The 14,904-nt window shown below is 56.8% G+C and overlaps 1 protein-coding gene across 2 annotated transcripts; it reads left to right on the forward strand.

Moving 5' to 3' along the window:
• Positions 1 to 7,072: 7,072 nt before the first annotated feature.
• LOC142361078 (dynein regulatory complex subunit 2-like) lies at positions 7,073 to 12,671 on the forward strand. 2 transcript variants are annotated; one of them, XM_075417540.1, is made up of 8 exons: positions 7,073 to 7,189; positions 7,273 to 7,440; positions 7,518 to 7,687; positions 7,816 to 7,954; positions 8,056 to 8,253; positions 8,908 to 9,126; positions 9,216 to 9,368; positions 9,486 to 12,671. In XM_075417540.1, exons 1-8 carry the CDS (start codon positions 7,169 to 7,171, stop codon positions 9,696 to 9,698), a joined length of 1,281 nt encoding a protein of 426 aa, XP_075273655.1. In that variant the 5' UTR covers positions 7,073 to 7,168; the 3' UTR covers positions 9,699 to 12,671. The 2 variants fall into 2 exon arrangements, with proteins under 2 accessions (XP_075273655.1, XP_075273656.1); XM_075417541.1 differs by lacking the exon at positions 8,908 to 9,126.
• Positions 12,672 to 14,904: the final 2,233 nt, after the last annotated feature.

The following is a 14,904-nucleotide window of genomic DNA, read 5'->3' on the forward strand; positions in this document are numbered from 1 at the left end:
GCCCAGGGGCCTCTTTGGCTTTTAGCACAACTCCAGAAGCCTTAATAGGCCTTGAAAAAAGAGGAGAAGAAAAAGCAATTAAGATTTTTCTTTGTTTTCACAGCCTATTATCTATCCTCTTCTCTGACAATCTGTTTCATGACCCAATAAACTGCCTTAAACACCAGTAATCTTCCTGTGGGCCATCCGGCTGCCCCTGCCCCTAGCCTTTCTACCCAAGCTGGGGTCTCCCAGCCCCCCGAGAAGGGGGCATCGACATTGCCTGCATCCCAACATGTACACAGCTGTCAGGGCAAGGACAGGGCTTGTGGCTGAACAGCACGCAGATGCTCTGCTGCGTGAAGTCCTGCTGGGGCACCCGGGAGGCTCCTTGGGGACCTCCTGCTGTGAAGGCTGGCTGTGGACCAGAAAGTTTCTGGGGACCGCGATTTTCCTACCACTGTACAGAAAACAAAACAGGCACGCAAAAAGAAAAACCAGGAGAAAGGAAGATTTAACCATTTTAACTTACGAGACGACGACATTCGTGAGCTCTGTGTGCCACTGGCCAATTTTACAGGCTACGTTTTCTATAGCGGCGCATCCTAGGGATGCCTCTCGCGTCACAGCCCTGCCGCAGCCCTGAGCTGTGCCAGGGCAGACTCACCTGACGGAGGCTACGAGGGTGGTGAGGGGACTGGAGCATCTCCCCTACGAGGAGAGGCTGAGGGAGCTGGGCTTGTTCAGCCTGGAGAAGAGAAGGCTGAGAGGGGACCTTATAAATGCCTACAAATATCTGCAGGGTGGGGGTCAGGAGGATGGGGCCAAGCTCTTTTCAGTGGTGCCCAGTGACAGGACAAGGGGCAATGGGCACAAACTGAGGCACAGGAAGTTCCGTCTGAACATGAGGAAGAACTTCTTCCCTCTGAGGGTGACGGAGCCCTGGCCCAGGCTGCCCAGGGAGGTTGTGGAGTCTCCTTCTCTGGAGATATTCAAGACCCGCCTGGACAAGATCCTGTGCAGCCTGCTGTAGGTGACCCTGCTTCGGCAGGGGGGTTGGACTGGGTGACCCACAGAGGTCCCTTCCAACCCCTACTATTCTGTGATTCTGTGATGTGTACCCACCTGCCTGGGCCACGGGGCGAGGACAGAGGCGGCTCCGACCAGCCAAAGCCCTTCCCTGCTTTCCCGTTGAGGTTTCTGCATGGGGAACACCTCGTTCGTGTACTGGGTCCTGTTTCAGACAGACGATACCGGCTTTAAGATCTTCAGCAATGAAGAATTTCTTTTGCCTTTTCCTTGCCTTTTCGGTGTCTAATTGCCCTCGGTGCTAAGTTCAAGCTTCTTTCCAGCTTGATATCTCTCAGTTTTGATTTCCAGTCTCCCCGAGCCCCACGTGCCGCCCCACACCCTGCGTGGAGGAGGATGCTAGCGCTCGGCTCTGCTGGCTCCACAAGGATGACAGTGCCGTGCTCGCTCTTTCCACAACGCCCCATCCTTCTGTCAAGCTGAAAGCCTGGAGAGGAGGACAGACCATGCCCTGCATTAACAAAAACCACTAAAAGCAACATTTTGCAGGGATATCTCAGACGCTATGGTCCGGGTCTAGCGTCGCAGTACAACCAAGCAGACCTCAAAATATTTCCGTGCTAGAGTGTGCTACTTTCTCATTCTTCTTCACAACCATGCTTGGACCAGAGACAATACTGGAAGCCACATAGATTTCATGTAGGCTCTATGGCTATTGTTGCTTAAGTTAAAACCCCTTCACTTCAGCAACTATTCATTATTGGCTAGAAAAGGGTAACAGACCAAGGCTGCTGCACTCACACAGCAACAAGTTTGGAGACAAAGTCCTCTGCAGAGGACCAGCAAAACACACATTTGATGGGACAGCCCAAAAGGATCCCATGGGAAGCACTCGTGTGCTGAAAGAAAACAGGTCATCTAGGCACTCAGCACCTTGCTAAAATCCTACCAAAAATCTAATAGGACTGTCATGAAAGAGTGCTCCTTAAAAGCAGTAGCTAATATTTATAACTATCTATATCAAAATAAGGAGACGACACCAACTCGTTGAACCATTCAAATTCACCAAGTCCCAGTAAGATTCCTTAGGGCTGACAGCCCTGCAAGGAGATGATGGTTTATAAAGAATAAACAAAAAGATCTTCAACAAATTAAAAATACAAACCCAAAATTTGAAATGAGAATAAGAAGGACTGAATATAAAATTCTGTTCTAAGCCTGCTCGCTTATAGCAAAGAGGAGCAGTTGTCCACGTGGGAATTGCTCACATAATCATTAGGAAACTCATTAGCTAACAGACTTTCTGGGAATAAAGATGAGGTGTCATCACGGGCTGCAATAGCGAAAAGAGAGGCAATACCAAATGATCCTGCACGCACAGCAAACGTGTACCCACGAGCTGCTGGAGGAGCGGCTTTTGGAGGAGCTGAGGCTGATCTGCCAGCAAAAACACATTTCCATGGCCACCTTTGGCCAAACCCGAAGCACGGAGGGCAAGAAATGCTGGAATTAGGAATTAGGCAGCCCAGGCCTCCAGGACAAGGTAAATTAATGGTAAAAGGAGTTTACGTACACGTTCCTGGCCAACAAGCCCGTGCAGTGCAGGCAAGGGAAGTGCTGGCGGGCCTTAGGATCCCTGACCCCCGCACAGGGGGCTGGTGACCTGCCAGCAGATACCTGGGCACAACCTGCGTCTGGTTGCTTGGCCCCTACCAACAGAACGAGATGAGTTTTCTCGCTCGGTCATAGAAAAGAGACGTTGAAGTCCGAAAGCTTTGTGGTCATGGTTCTCTATGGACCCAATTTAATAGGCAAGTTCTAGACTTCTGCCTGAAAAGGAGTGTTCTTACTGCTGTTAAAGCCCCTGTTAACATGAGTGTGTGTGTAAAATAAGAGATATGACTTTATGGATGCAAGGAGATGATGGTGTCTGGTCTGCCCAGGCTCTGAGTGGCTGGAGGCAATGCCAGCTCTGAGGTCACGTTCCTGCCCAGCACTCTTCTGCACCTGAGCTAATAACCCTCTGCCTTCTCCGATATCTGTAGGAACTCATCCATGTAGATATGCCCAGAAAGAAACACGTTTCAGTTGAGTCAACACCAGCTTCTGCAGTATCTTGCCTTTTATAAGGATTTCACTGCATGGGGTGACTGAAGACTGTAGCATTTTGTATAAATGACCTGGCTGGTGCACAAGTGCTTGCCACTGCTAAGAGACTTTTGACTTTGATGGTACCAGTGGTTCGCAAGCAAGGACCCCAACCTTCCCAATGCACATCCCAAAGAACTGGGGAGCTGCCTCCCAGTCCACAGGGATCCGGCTACGCAGCGCCAGGGAAGCCCCCAGAAAGCAGTCTGGGGAAATTACACTGGCTCCCGACAGCAGCAAGCACGAGCTGGGGGGCAGGGAGCAGAGCAGGCAATGCGCGCGTTGTGACAGACAACCCGGGTTTACGTCAAAACCAGCCAGAGTTTTGCTTCTACATAACTGCCCAGTCCTTTCCCTGCAGCATTTACTCCTCCATGATTAATTACACTGTGATTTACCCAGATCAGAATAGATGGGACAAGAGAGAACCTTGTACAAAGTAATAATCATTATTCACATACAAGCCTCTTTTTTTCACGTAAATCGTAACTTGTCAAATACTGGCAATGGGAGTTATTCTCATTCCCACATTTCCACCGGCTCTAATTAGTCCAGTAGGAGGATTATTACCTCTCTTATCATTAACAAGGGAGAAAAGCTAATTTGCCACCACGTTGCCGACTGAGGGCTGCTGCTGCTGTTCAGTGCTGTCGGGAATCGCCGGGCTGCGAGGGTCTCGCTCATCCCCTCCGTCCAAACCTGGTGGGGGGTCCCTGGGAGAAGGACGGCCCTCGGGGGCTGCCCACGGCTGCTCTCCCCACGCCGTACCCCCACCACATCAGCCAGAAAGAGCTTGAAGCCCGAGTGCCATGGGCACCCTACGCCTGGATGTCGTTTCCACGCAGCCTTTGCTCAGCCTTTCCCCGGGGAGCCCACTCGCCCCACGCTCGGTGGGGCCCCGTGCCGTCTTGTGGCCGTCACTAACACAGAGAGAAGCTTCACCACGCTCACCAAAAACCTGGGCTGGTTTTTCAGTAAAATGGAAGCGAGAACTGCAGTGAAAACAGATGCGCTTCTGCTTGATATTATGTCCCAAATTCACCGCTGACTTACCCCAACAAATACGTGCCAAATGCCACACAGGCAGGGGTGGTGAGCAAAACTCACAAATCATCACATCGCATGCGTAACAGAGCTCTTACTGTATATAAATTAACCCTAAAATAAGGTAGCGAGACGTGATGACATCAGGAAAAGTGTAATATTTCTTTATTCGCATCAGGAAGGATGGAAAAGATCTCTAGCAGAATCACAGAATAGTAGGGGTTGGAAGGGCCCTCTGTGGGTCACCCAGCCCAACCCCCTGCCCAAGCAGGGTCACCCACAGCAGGCTGCACAGGACCTTGTCCAGGCGGGGCTGGAATATCTCCAGAGAAGGAGACTCCACAGCCCCTCTGGGCAGCCTGGGCCAGGGCTCCGTCACCCTCAGAGGGAAGAAGTTCTTCCTCGGGTTCAGCTGGAGCTTCCTCTGCTTCAGTTTGTGCCCATTGCCCCTTGTCCTGTCGCTGGGCACCACTGAAGGGAGTCTGGCCCCGTCCTCCTGACCCCCACCCTGCAGATATTCAGAGGCATTTCGAAGGTCCCCTCACAGCCTTCTCCTCTCCAGGCTGAACGAGCGCTTGCGCAGGGGAGCGGGTTTGCCGGAGGACTCGAGGCTGAGGTTTGCAGGAGCAGCAGCTCGAGCAACGCGATTGCCACCACCCAGCAGACTCCAGAATGAACGCCTGGGAAGTATTACAGACCCAAAGGTCGCTAACCCTTCCTGAACATCTGGGAGGCTTCGGCTTTCTCCGTAGGCAAAGAGTTTGGCAAAGCTTAGGCAAAAATACATTCCCATTGTGGGGTGCAGTAACAGCAACAACAAAAACCCGCTTTCAGGAACGGATTTATCTTTCCCTGCCGGCACTACGCATGAGTTTATCCGACTGTAGAAAGTGACATTTCCCTTGCAGCAAGAGGAGGCAGCGCCACAGACACGGAACGAGAGGCACCGGACAGGAGGCGGCAGGGCAGGCACGACCCGGGCTGGCAGCCACTCCAAGAGCTCTTCTCCTCCGAGCGCTGCGGGAAGGTTTTGCTGTGCCCACACCCCTCCAGCAGCAGACACGCGAAACGCAGCGTCCACTGACCGTGCAAATTGTTTTCAAGCATACTTGCTTTGCCCTTCGTGGTTTCCAAGCAGACGGGCAGCGCAGGGCCGTGCCGGGCTGCTGATCAGAGTGGTTTAACTGGCCAGCCGCTGGGCACGGCAGCTTCACGCCGAAGCAGCACGCCAAACCCCGCAGGAGCCCGGCTCTGCCCCTCGGAGAGCCCAGGCACAGAATTCGGCACCACAGCCTTCGCACGGTCCCCGACACGCGACACCAAAGAGGCACCGGCTGGGCGTTGTTTTGGGTGCCCAGCCCTGGCGTTTGGGATACTTTAATCAGTCTGCTGGATAATACAATCAAATGATAGCAATTTCATTAAAAAAATAACCCAAACAACCAAAACAACCAACCACAACCAAAACAACCCAAAACCAGACAAAAAAGCCCAGATTACAACTCACACCTCAAAGGCGAGGGGTACGATTCTCCTCCTGGAAAAGGAGGTTTGGCTCCCATTCGTTTCACCAAGTGCACAGCCCTGTACTTCCTGACCTTGCTCAGCAGCTTGTCTTTTCATTTGAGCAACTCGATTTGCGATCTGCAACAGCTGTCATTAAAGGAGCTGGTAATTTCATAACCACTTACCTGGAATGTTTTCAAAATGAAGCACCGGAGCAGCAGAACAAGCAGTCTGGCAGGGTGTGCAGGGTGTGCAGCAAGCAGGCAAACATTCAGCCTTCTCTTACCCGCTCTTCAGCACCTCCAACACCTGAAAAATAGCTAAATGACTGAAAATTGGCTCCTAGCACTATTTTGCCTCCTTTTTTGTGATACAGAAGTGCTACATAGCTTTAAAACCAGCCATTTAGCTGCACGCAGAACCAATCCCTAGCGAACCGCCAGCACATCCTAGGAGAGACCTTGCAGAGTATTTGCCTTACGCCAGTCCCAGTGCCTCCCCAGTGCCGCCGCCGCCCCCCCTCGCCCCCCCTGCCGCGCAGTGCTGACACGTTCCTCCCGCCCACACCGTGTAGTGGATCTCCACCGTGTCACCCACCGCCAACAGCTCCATGCAGCCCCCCGGGGGTCCACCTGCAACGGGGGGGTCAGGGAAACACGGGGGACCCCCCCCAGCCTCGGGGTCCACGCACCCCCCTGCCCACGGGGCCCCCGAGTGCTCCGCGAGCCCGATCCCTCCACAACCCCCCCCCCCCCCGCTCCCCCTCCCCAGACACGGCCCCCGCCCAGCCCGGTCCCCCCCTGCACCCCCCGGGCAGCAGCGTCCCGTCGCATGGCCGTCTTGCCGCACTGCACGCCGCCCACCAGCACCAGCTTGCAGCTGACCGTGACCCGTCCACGCACCCACCCGCCACCAAACCCTGCGCCCGCTCGCCACCGCAGCGCCTCTATATACCCCGTCGGCGCCGAGCCCCGCCCACGGCGGCTCCCGCCCGCCAATCGCCGCTAGGGCTCCCGGCACGCCGGCCAATGGCGGAGAGGAGGCGAACGGCCGAGGGACCGCCCTTTCGGGTGCGAGGCCGCTCCTCCAACGCCAGGGGGCGCCTGTCTGCTTGCGGACGGAAGCGGGGGCCCCGCTCCCGCCCCGAGCTGGAAGTGGCCGTTGCTAGGAGACGGGTAGGACGCCGGCCGCTGGACAGGGGGCAGCGGCGGGGACCGCGGCCGGTAGCGGGATGGGCGGCGGGGCGGGGGAGGACCGGAGGGGTGCGGGGGCGCTGGGGCCTAGCGGGACCCCGGGATGGGGAGGGTCAGTGGGGCCTGGGGAGGCCGCGTCCCCGGGCCCAGCCACCACGGCAGGGGAGCGTCGCCCGCAGGCGGCAGCCCCCGCGGCGGGGGAGGACGGGCTCCTGCTGCTGCAGAGCCAGGCGCTGGCCCAGGAGGAAGCGGCCAAGGCCAAGCGGGAGATGCTCACCCGGTTCCTGAAGGTACGTGGGGTGCGGCGGGGGGGGGTCGGCGGTGTCTGCCCCCCCCCGCGCCCACCCCCTGACCCCTCGCGGCCCCCGCGCAGGACAAGCTGGCCGAGGAGGAGCGGAGCAGCGCCCTGAACCTCCGCAAGTTCCGCACCCAGTGGCGAGCGGTGCTGCGGGAGGCCAAGGCCGAGGAGCTGCGCCAGGACGTCGAGATCCTCAGCCAGACCTTCGCGCGGGCGATGGACTGCAAGGACGGCGTCATCGAGGCGAGCGAGGGGCTGGCGGGGCGGGGGGGGGCGGCCCCGGGGTCCACCGCTGAACCCCCCCACCCCGACCTCCGCAGTCCCTGGCCGCAGACCTGGAGCAGGCGGAGGAGCAGCACGGCCGGGCGCTGCACAGCCACCTCCACAACATCGACCGCCTGCTGCAGCTCCAGCGCTGCCGCCTGAGCTGCCTGGAGCAGGGCTACGGCGCCCAGCTGGAGGCCCTGATGGCGGAGTTTGAAGCCGAGAGGTACGGAGCGGGGACAGAGGGACAGCGGTCGCACCCGCTGGCTGGCCGGTCCTGGTGCTGAGCCCTCCCGGCCCGGCCACGACCGCCGCGGCTTCCCTGTGCCAGCAGCTCCGCCGTGTCCTCCCCAGGAGGAGCATCCTGGAGCAGCACGAGCGGGAAAGCTGCTGCCTGCGGGACGTGGCGCTGGCCGCCCAGCAGAACCACGCCAAGAAGGACCGCGAGGCCACGCTCCGTTTCCAGAGCGCCCGGGACGACATCAGAAACAAGGCACGGGGAGGAACCGGCCAGGAGCGTTTCAGGGCTGGCGAGCAGAGCGCACGGCCACGTGCGGGAGCTGCAGGGTCACCCACGCCTGCCTCTGTCCCCAGAGCCTTCAGGAGAAGCAGCACAGCCGCCTGCAGCTGGACGGGAGGGCCGAGCGCCTCTGGGAGCGGTTCCAGAGCGCCATGCAGAGCTACGCCGAGGCCACCGAGCACCAGAAGATGGCTTACGAGGCGCTGAAGGAGAAGGACAAGAAGAGCTCCAGGGAGATCGAGACGCAGGCGAAGAAGCTGCGGAAGCTCCAGGTAGTGGCAGGGTGCGGGGACACCCCCGATCGTGGTGACACCCCAAGCTCAGCAACACCCCGAGCACGGTGACACCCTGAGCACAGGGACACCCTGAGAGCGGTGACACCCCGAGCGCGGGGACACCCTGAACATGGTGACACCCTGAACATGGTGACACCCCGAGAGCGGGGACACCCCGAGCGCGGGGACACCCTGAACATGGTGACACCCTGAACATGGTGACACCCCGAGAGCGGGGACACCCCGAGCGCGGGGACACCCTGAACATGGTGACACCCTGAACATGGTGACACCCTGAGAGCGGGGACACCCCGAACATGGTGACACCCTGAACATGGTGACACCCCGAGAGTGGGGACACCCCAAGTGCGGGGACACCCTGAACATGGTGACACCCTGAACATGGTGACACCCCGAGAGCGGGGACACCCCGAACATGGTGACACCCTGAACATGGTGACACCCCGAGCGCGGGGACACCCTGAACATGGTGACACCCCAAGAGCGGGGACACCCCGAGCGCGGGGACACCCTGAACATGGTGACACCCTGAACATGGTGACACCCCGAGCATGGTGACACCCTGAGCATGGTGACACCCCGAGCGTGGCGACGCCCCGTCCCACTGCTCCCCTTCCCCCCCATCCCCAGGACGCGGTCGCAGCCACCAAGGCCCGGGTGGCAGCTCACCTCCGGGACAGCGAGGAGCGGAACCACCTGGCGCGAGAGGAGAAGGAGCGCGTCCTCCGGCAGCTCCAGGAGCTCACGGGCGAGATGAGCCAGGCCCGGGCTCAGGCCCGTGGCCGCCTGGCCGGGCTCACGGCCCAGAGCGGCGCTGCCCTGACGGCGCTGGCGCGGGTGGTGGAGAAGGTGAGGCCGGCGGGCAGGGGCAGCACCGGGGGCAAGGGGGGGAACCGCCGTCCCCTCCCGCCCCGCTCACTCCCGCGTCCCCCCGCCAGGCCCAGCGCATCCTGCGGCTGGCCGAGATGTGCCGCCGGCTGGAGACGGAGGAGGAGAAGGTGCTGCCCTTCTACGCTTCCTCGCTGGCGGAGGGGGAGCAGCGAGACGCCCGGCGGGTCCTCGAGGAGACGCCTGCGGAGCCCCTGGCCCAGGTGAGGACGCCGGCGTCGACGCTGGCGCGGGGCAGCGAGGGCCGGGACGCGGGGACGGCGCGGCGGGCGCGTGGGCAGGCTGGGGAACCCCTGCCCTGCTCCCTGCCTCTCGCCCAGGCCGCGCGGGACTACGTGGGGCTGGAGCGGTTCTGGCAGCGCTTCAGCAAGGCGAAGCTGGAGGAGCGGGCGCTGGAGCGGGAGCGGGCGGCCCTCAGCCGGCAGAACCGGCACCTGCGGGAGCTGCTCCGGCACTGCCTGGCGGTGATCTCCGTCGGGCCGAGGGTGCTCGCCGAACCCAACCCGCACCTCGCCGTCACGCACAAGAGCTGAGTCCCCAGGGTCTCGCCCGGCGCCGGGGACGGCCGGGTGCACGGGCATCGCGACGCCGCGCACCCCGACAGCCTCCCGGGCCCTGACCCCCGCGCCGCCGGCACCGGCTGAGGATCCCCCGCGGAGCGGGGTGCCCAGCCCGGGGACACCGCAGAGCCCGCCACCGCCCGCAGATGCCATAAAAGAGGTAAAACATCCCCCCAAAAAGGGCTCCGGGGTCTTATTTCACTGCCCTGCGGACATCCCCACCCAGCTCCCAGTGCCAGGGCCATGCCAGGATATCCTCATACTGGTCCCAGTGCTGGTCCCAGTGCCAACCCACGCCCAGCCCAGGGCTGTCCCCATGCCAGTCCCAGTGCCATCCCCATGCCCACACCAGTACTGTCCATATGCCAGTCCCAGTGCCACCCCTCTGCTGACCCCAGTGCCACCCTGGGGACATCCCCACCCCGCTCCCAGTGCCAGGGCCATGCCAGGACCATCCTCATACTGGTCCCAGTGCCAACCCGCGCCCAGCCCAGGGCTGTCCCCATGCCAGTCCCAGTGCCACCCCAGTGCTGTCCCAGTGCCATCCCCATGCCTGTTGCAGTGCTGTCCATATGCCAGTCCCAGTTCCATCCATATGCCAGTCCCAGTGCCACCCCTCTGCTGACCCCAGTGCCACCCTGGGGACATCCCCACCCAGCTCCCAGTGCCAGGGCCATGCCAGGACCATCCTCATACTGGTCCCAGTGCCAACCCACGCCCAGCCCAGGGCTGTCCCCATGCCAGTCCCAGTGCCGTCCCAGTGCCATCCCCATGCCTGTTCCAGTGCTGTCCATATGCCAGTTCCATCCATATGCCAGTCCCAGTGCCACCCCTCTGCTGACCCCAGTGCCACCCTGGGGACATCCCCACCCCGCTCCCAGTGCCAGGGCCATGCCAGGACCATCCTCATACTGGTCCCAGTGCCAACCCACGCCCAGTCCCAGTGCCACCACTATGCTGACCCCAGTGTCGGAGTGAAGAAGCTGCATCGGGTCTACGCAGGATCCAGCCTGGTCAGTGCGCTGTACGTTTGAGTACAAGAAATTAAAGACTTGGGTTCCTTGCCAGTCTGCCTGGGTGAAGTTCTCAGGCCTGCTCTACAGAAGAAGTCCCTCTGGGCCCTTGAAGAGCCAGCCAGTCTATAAATAGTCCATGAGAAACATCTTAAAGTTTAAAATTAGCATGAAAGACGCTGAGATCTCAAACATCTCAGCAGAAAGTTTCACAATCTTTTTCCGTGGTAAGAGCTATAATAAGCTCTCCCCAGCCGCTCCCCACAGAGCCCTCCCACCAGCTGAGGGTCTCCGCTCCCGGCAGCCCTGCCCTAGCGCAGACACCAGCAGCACCGTGCCTGGGCTGACACAGGACGCCCAACTCAGTCGCAGGTGCCACGTGGCGAGGTCCCAGTGACCCCTTTGTGCGTGATACAGGAAACAGCGGGCGCTCTCTAGTCACATCAGTCTTCCATTGCAAAAACCCCCAACATCAGTCATGGTTTTAGTCTTGAAAGGGCTATCCTACAACTGAAATATAAATGAGGTAGAGGAAAACAGAAAAGAAAAAGCCAAGACAACTCTCTTACAAATTTGGTAAATAACAAAAACGTTCCTTTCAATCCAAAAGCAGAAAACGTAACGACAGGTTTATTTTTAGTACAAAAAACAATGACATTTTTAGGGTTTTTTGAAACTGAGGCTGGAGTTCTTCCTCCCAATAGGATGATCATGTCTTATAAGAGGCTTTTATGACTTACTATAGAAGTCCGTTTGTTCCTGAGCTGGTGCAATCAACCCCAGTACTATTTAACTCTTTTGGCCTGGTGTGAACGCTGTGTCCAAACACCCCAGGAGGCAGCGAGGGAGCAGCCTTATTAGACTGTCAGCTGCTGCAAATCCTTGCAGCAGGATTTCAGACACCCATGAAAACCTACCCCAGGCTCAAAAGTAGGAAGGGGAAAAAAAAAAAAAAATCTGAACGCATTTCTCCTCATGTGATCTTTGAGAACAAGGGTTCAGCTGCGCAGCACTTCCAAACAAGCTGCGCTTGGGGAAAAATTAACGGTGGCTGTAGATGACTGCCTATGGACTACCAATAAAAGCCCTGAAAAAGAGCCTCAGGCAGGTTAAATCTCACCAACCCTTATCTGGAGCCTGGCGACAACACAGTGATGTCTGCTGAACGACTCCGTTTCCTCTGGCCTCATTAATCCCAGGAACAACTGAAACCCAGCCAGCGCTCCACTGCTGCTAGAGAGGCTCCCTGGACTTTAACAAGCTTGGATTAACCCATACAACAAAAGCTGTCGCTTGCCTGCAACCCGTTCAGAAACACTGTCTTTAAAAATCAGTGGAACCGCGGTGTTAAAGCAGTTACAAGTCAAAGCCACTCTACTTGCCGGGTCACCTGTGGTAAACTCAGATAAAGCTTGTTTGCTTGGGCTGTTTGATCCAAACATGGAAACATATTCAGTTATAACTGCCAGAATAAACCCACAGGGTTAACCTCCTACCTGACATCCTAAGGGCAAATATAGCCTCATTTGATCCACACCTACTACAGCAGAAAATAGGAAGGATTTGTATATTAAGGCTTATTCTAAAATTTGCTATTAGGCTTAGGCTTTGAACGTGGAAGGAGGATGCCCACCACTTGCCTGGTTTCCCGAGAGATCCCGCTCAGCCACCAAACGCGCGCAGAGTGGCTCTCGGGTACAGCACTAAAAGCCCTGCCCTTGACTTGCTGTGTTCCTCGAGAGCAGCAAGGCACTCTGTAACGCTGCTTTCGTCTGGAGGCAGACTTCTCCAGCGACTCCAGAAAAAGGCAGGGGAAACCCTATAGCGAGCCGTCACCACGTGAGATACCCCCAAAGGTTCTTCTTAATTGCTGTTTACCAGGCATTGCTGTCCTTCCTGAAGCAAAAGGGAATAAAAAGATTTGGAACAATATTCAAGCCTTAATATATTCTTGTTATCCACATCACTTTCCACCCCTTCTTTCAGTGCAGCTCATTTTCAGTGGAAAAGTTGAATTCTACCATCTCTCGCTGTACTAAATGAAAGTCGTGCTTCTTTTACTGCAAAGTATGAAAAAGCAGGGCAATCCTGCCCACATTCGCCTTCTCATCATCACAATCAGCTGGTTGTTCTATTGAATATACGTAAGATACATCTGAGATGCAAGAGTATCATGAGATACACAAGGTCTAGGGAAAAGACAGGAACGTTTGAGAGCATACAGCTAGGAGGACTAACAGTCCAAGAGTTCTTCATTACCAGAATTATCTAAGATAGCACAGTACTTTACCATAAAATAATTTCACTTTGAAAAAAAGCATAGATGATAGAATCAAAATGTCTTTACGGAACAAAGGAAGATCGGTCGATCAAAGCAACAGTGAGCGCTCCATTCAATCTTATTTCTACATTTTTTTTAATATCATTTGCCTAAATGGACTGTCCATTGAAAATAGAAACCAAACACACAACACACTAGTAAATCAATAAGATTTAAGACAGGCTTCTCAGTGCCAAAATATCTGTAGCTGAGTCTGTAACTGCTGACGAATCCAGGAGCGCTGGCTCATGACTTGGCGTGATGAACCAGCTCCGCAGCCTCAGCCCCTCACTGCTCCTGGAGAGTGGCACCTGCCCCTCGCTCCGTCGCCGGCCAAGACCCCGCAGCCCAGGGCCACGCCGCACACCGCTGCCCGACGCAGGCATCGGTATCAAGGCTGCTCGAGTTTCCACGCCCCTTTCCGCGGGAAATGCCTCCATCTACTGAACTTTCCATCTGACGGCAAACCAGAGGAGAGCTTTACTCCCACGCCGCACCAGAAAGCTGCTCATTAACCTGGAAGGTCACAGACATGCCTGACAAACGGGGATCCGCGTTTCCAAGAAAAGAGAGGGGATGTTTATTTTGGTTGTACTCAGAATGTGGTTCCAGATAAGAATGAAGTAATTAAGACATGGGGGATAGAGGAAATCCATCTAGATCTGCTGGAACAGACCAGAAAAGGGAAGCAGTTACAGAAACTAACATGCTCTGCGAGGTTGTTCTTCTCTCGAACGGGTGCAACCCAATGAAGGGACCCAAACCCGTCAATTAGGAGCTCAAGGGCTGACCCATCTGTCAAGGCAGAGCTTTGTTTACAGAGCAACTGAGATCCAGGCAAGCAATGCTACAGCTTCCTTAACAATTAGCTTTTAATGAGCAGCTCCCTAGGTCCAGCATCAGTTCTGTCTTTGGGTGATGTGCAGCCAGACTACGGGAGCATCCTCGCTGCCGTTCCGGTGACCCCAACGGGATTTCAGCTTATGTCTTTTCACCGACAACCCCGACCGCTCCGCAGGTTCATGTGCCGATGCCCTTCAGATGCCAACTTGCTGGCTCACGAGATTGCTCTGCGCTGGCAGACAATCCCAAAGCAAATGCCATTGCCCCCTGTTTCAGGCATAGGATTTCCCCACGGGCTTTTTCAAGACAACCGACTCCGTTGCTCCAACACATATTCACGCCAGGCAGTCCATGGTTCGGGCTGCAGACACGGCAGATTTCGCCACAGTGAAAACAACTAAAGCTTTTCAGCCTTCGCTTTTCCCACCTGTATCTTTCAAGAATACTTCTAACGGCATTTTCTTTTTTGAATAACAGGTAAGTGTTTGCAGTTTTCCGTAACCAGGAAAGAGTGATCCCAAGCTACCCAGATAACAGAATCACAGAATCACAGAATAGTAGGGGTTGGCAGGGACCTCTGTGGGTCATCTAGTCCAACCCTCATGCCGAAGCAGGGTCACCTACAGCAGGGTGCACAGGACCTTGTCCAGGCGGGTCTTGAATATCTCCAGAGAAGGAGACTCCACAGCCTCCCTGGGCAGCCTGGGCCAGGGCTCCGTCACCCTCAGAGGGAAGAAGTTCTTCCTCATGTTCAGACGGAACTTCCTGTGCCTCAGTTTGTGCCCATTGCCCCTTGTCCTGTCACTGGGCACCACTGAACAGAGCTTGGCCCCATCCTCCTGACACCCACCCTGCAGATATTTGTAGGCATTTATAAGGTCCCCTCGCAGCCTTCTCTTCTTCAGGCTGAACAAGCCCAGTTCCCTCAACCTCTCCTCGTAGGGGAGATGCTCCAGTCCCCTCACCATCCTTGTAGCCCTCCGCTGGACTCTCTCCAGTAGCT

This window comes from Opisthocomus hoazin, chromosome 4, assembly GCF_030867145.1.
Source record: "Opisthocomus hoazin isolate bOpiHoa1 chromosome 4, bOpiHoa1.hap1, whole genome shotgun sequence".
Classification (NCBI taxonomy): domain Eukaryota; kingdom Metazoa; phylum Chordata; class Aves; order Opisthocomiformes; family Opisthocomidae; genus Opisthocomus; species Opisthocomus hoazin.